The following is a 2,500-nucleotide window of genomic DNA, read 5'->3' as shown; positions in this document are numbered from 1 at the left end:
GCCAGTAGTATGACACTTTTATCTTATTTTATCTTATTCGATTTTGTTGTATTTTATTGCCTTCACTGTTATTTTATTGTTTTTACTTCTTCTCTTTATCTATTACCTGCTGTAAAGCACTTGGACTGTTGTAAAGGGCTGTATAAATAAAGTACATTTACATTTACAAGTACAATATGGGCCTGTACAGTTTGCCCAGTTGAAGCCCTCTTAGCACCGACGTAGCCCTTATTTAACCCACGTTGGGCCACATGGACACGCTGGCTGCATCAGTAATGTGGATATAATAATAATAATCAGAGGGTAAAGACAAATAATTGTTCAGAAAATTACATTTAACTGTGATGCATCCTTTAATAATCAGGTGCAATGATCAGATATCAGTATATGGATATAACAGTGATATGTCTCCCAGAGCTCTGCACTGATGCTTTAATGTTATATACTGATATTATTTTTGTAACTGCTGGATCTTAAAAAACATCAAATATTAAACAGCGAACATAATTGACCCTTTTGCAAAACACTCACATCTCCTTAGTTACTGTTGCTACGCCTGTCACGCTCTCCAATCACTGCACCACACAAACAGTTTAATAATGAAAGAGCCGAGAGTGAAGAGGTATTTCAGTGTGAGTCTGAAACCAACAGGAGTTAATCCATCCTTCACACTTTCACTTTCATCATTCTGACTTTTGTTTGGCGATAAGACGATAATCACCGTCCAGTCTGTCTTCCACGAACTCCTCAAACCTCAATCCTCTGACCTGCTTGTCAAACATCATACCTCATGCCATCATCTCTCTCTCTCTCTCTCTGCAGGTTCGATGCAGGCGATGAATAAGACTCGCCGCATTATGGAGGAGGGCGGGACTTCCTTCTCCAACGCCTTCGTGACCACGCCCATGTGCTGTCCGTCACGTTCGAGCATGCTCACCGGGAAGTAAGTCGGACACACCTGAACCTGAACTAAAACAGCAAAAACAGCTTGTTGAGTCTTTGGATGTATTATAACTAGGGCTGTCAAACGATTAATTTGTTTTAATCGCGATTAATCGCAGAGTTTCCATAGTTAATCACGATTAATGGCGTTTTGAATTGCATGTTTAAAATCCTGTTATTTCCATTTGAAGGCAGTTTTAAGCCCATAATGTAAAGCATTTCTTACCAGAGTGTCTTAACTGGGAATCAATCACGGCTCTGCTGCGACTCCCACACTCCAAAATGCTCCTTTGGTGGAGCTAAGGCTGGCTTGGCTGCACCTGGGTGTTTAGCGTGGAGGTGCTAACTCAAACTCCACGTACTCCGGTGGTAGTTAAACTCCATTTGACACAGGTTGCATTTTACTTTTGACTTGTCAACTGAAGCGTCTGGAAGTGTTTTAAAGTTAAACAAGCCGTTCAAAAGTCCAGTAGCTCTCTTACTTTCCATCAGCGCGGTAGGTTTACTGCAGGAGGCCACTTCAAAGCATAGCGCTACAGCTAGAGGAGCCGTCTACGGGGGAGTAGAAGGGACAAAAAGGCTTGACACATTAAAATGCGATTTAAAAAAATAACGCGTTATGGATTGCATTAATCTAATCACGATTAACACGTTAATGCTGACAGCCCTAGTTATAATAGTTGATATGTTTCCCACTGGACACTCTCAGTACTGCAGTGAACCTGAACTCAGTCACTGGTCAGAATATTACACACTAAAACCCAACAAACACCGAAGGAGTTCAGAAATATTTATATTCCAACATCGCAGCATTAAAGACACTACGAGTGCTTTTTTAAAAATATGAAAACAAGGAGGGAAAATGCTTTGATGTATAATTTAAAAAGTTAAGAAATGTTTTTTTCTGCTTTAAAATCAAAGGTAGAAAAATCAGTGAGCGAGCACCGAGGATCTAAAGACGTCTTAACTCTCCGAAAAACTATCATTGATTTTACTGAAGTAGAATTTTTTAGCGAGTCTGTTTATCAGCAGAGTCTGCAGATTATTAAACATTCAGTCAGAGATGTGTATTTTAAAAATGAAGTTTACTGACATGAAACTGTTTGATACGTTCTGCACAATAAAGAAACAGCACAAAATGTTTTAACCTTTTTCAAAATTGGAATATTTTAACATCAGTTTTCTACAAACTGAAATGTGCTTAACCCTTGTGTCATCCTCCCGGGTCAAATCCTCCAAAACCTCCTTCCTCCCTCCTTTCCTTCCTTCCCTCCTTCTCTCTTTCTTTCCTCCCTCCTTTCCTTCCTTCCTTCTTTCCTCCCTCCTTTCCTTCCTTCCCTCCTTCTCTTTCTTTCCTCCCTCCTTTCCTTCCCTCCTTTTCTTCCTTCCTTCCTTCCTCCTTCCCACCTTCTCTATTTCTTTCCTCCCTCCTTTCTTTCCTTCTTCCTTTCCTCTTTCGTTACTTCCCTCCTTTTCTTCCTTCCTTCATTCTTCCTTCCGACCTTCTCTATTTCTTTCCTCCCTCCTTTCTTTCCTTCTTCCTTTCCTCTTTCCTTAC

General features: G+C 40.3%; 1 protein-coding gene across 2 annotated transcripts in view; it reads left to right on the top strand.

The window, feature by feature from the left end:
• sulf2b (sulfatase 2b) overlaps positions 1-2,500 on the top strand; it is a 35,025-nt gene that overhangs the window by 901 nt on the left and 31,624 nt on the right. For both annotated transcript variants that reach the window (XM_053317096.1, XM_053317095.1), the window contains exon 2: positions 823-943. In XM_053317096.1, coding sequence (XP_053173071.1) covers positions 823-943 — 121 coding nt within the window. The remainder of the gene's footprint in view (positions 1-822; positions 944-2,500) is intronic.

Source organism: Scomber japonicus, chromosome 4 (genome assembly GCF_027409825.1).
Source record: "Scomber japonicus isolate fScoJap1 chromosome 4, fScoJap1.pri, whole genome shotgun sequence".
NCBI lineage: Eukaryota > Metazoa > Chordata > Actinopteri > Scombriformes > Scombridae > Scomber > Scomber japonicus.
The sequence above is the reverse complement of the archived record's forward strand: the minus strand, read 5'-3'. Positions and strand labels throughout refer to the sequence as shown.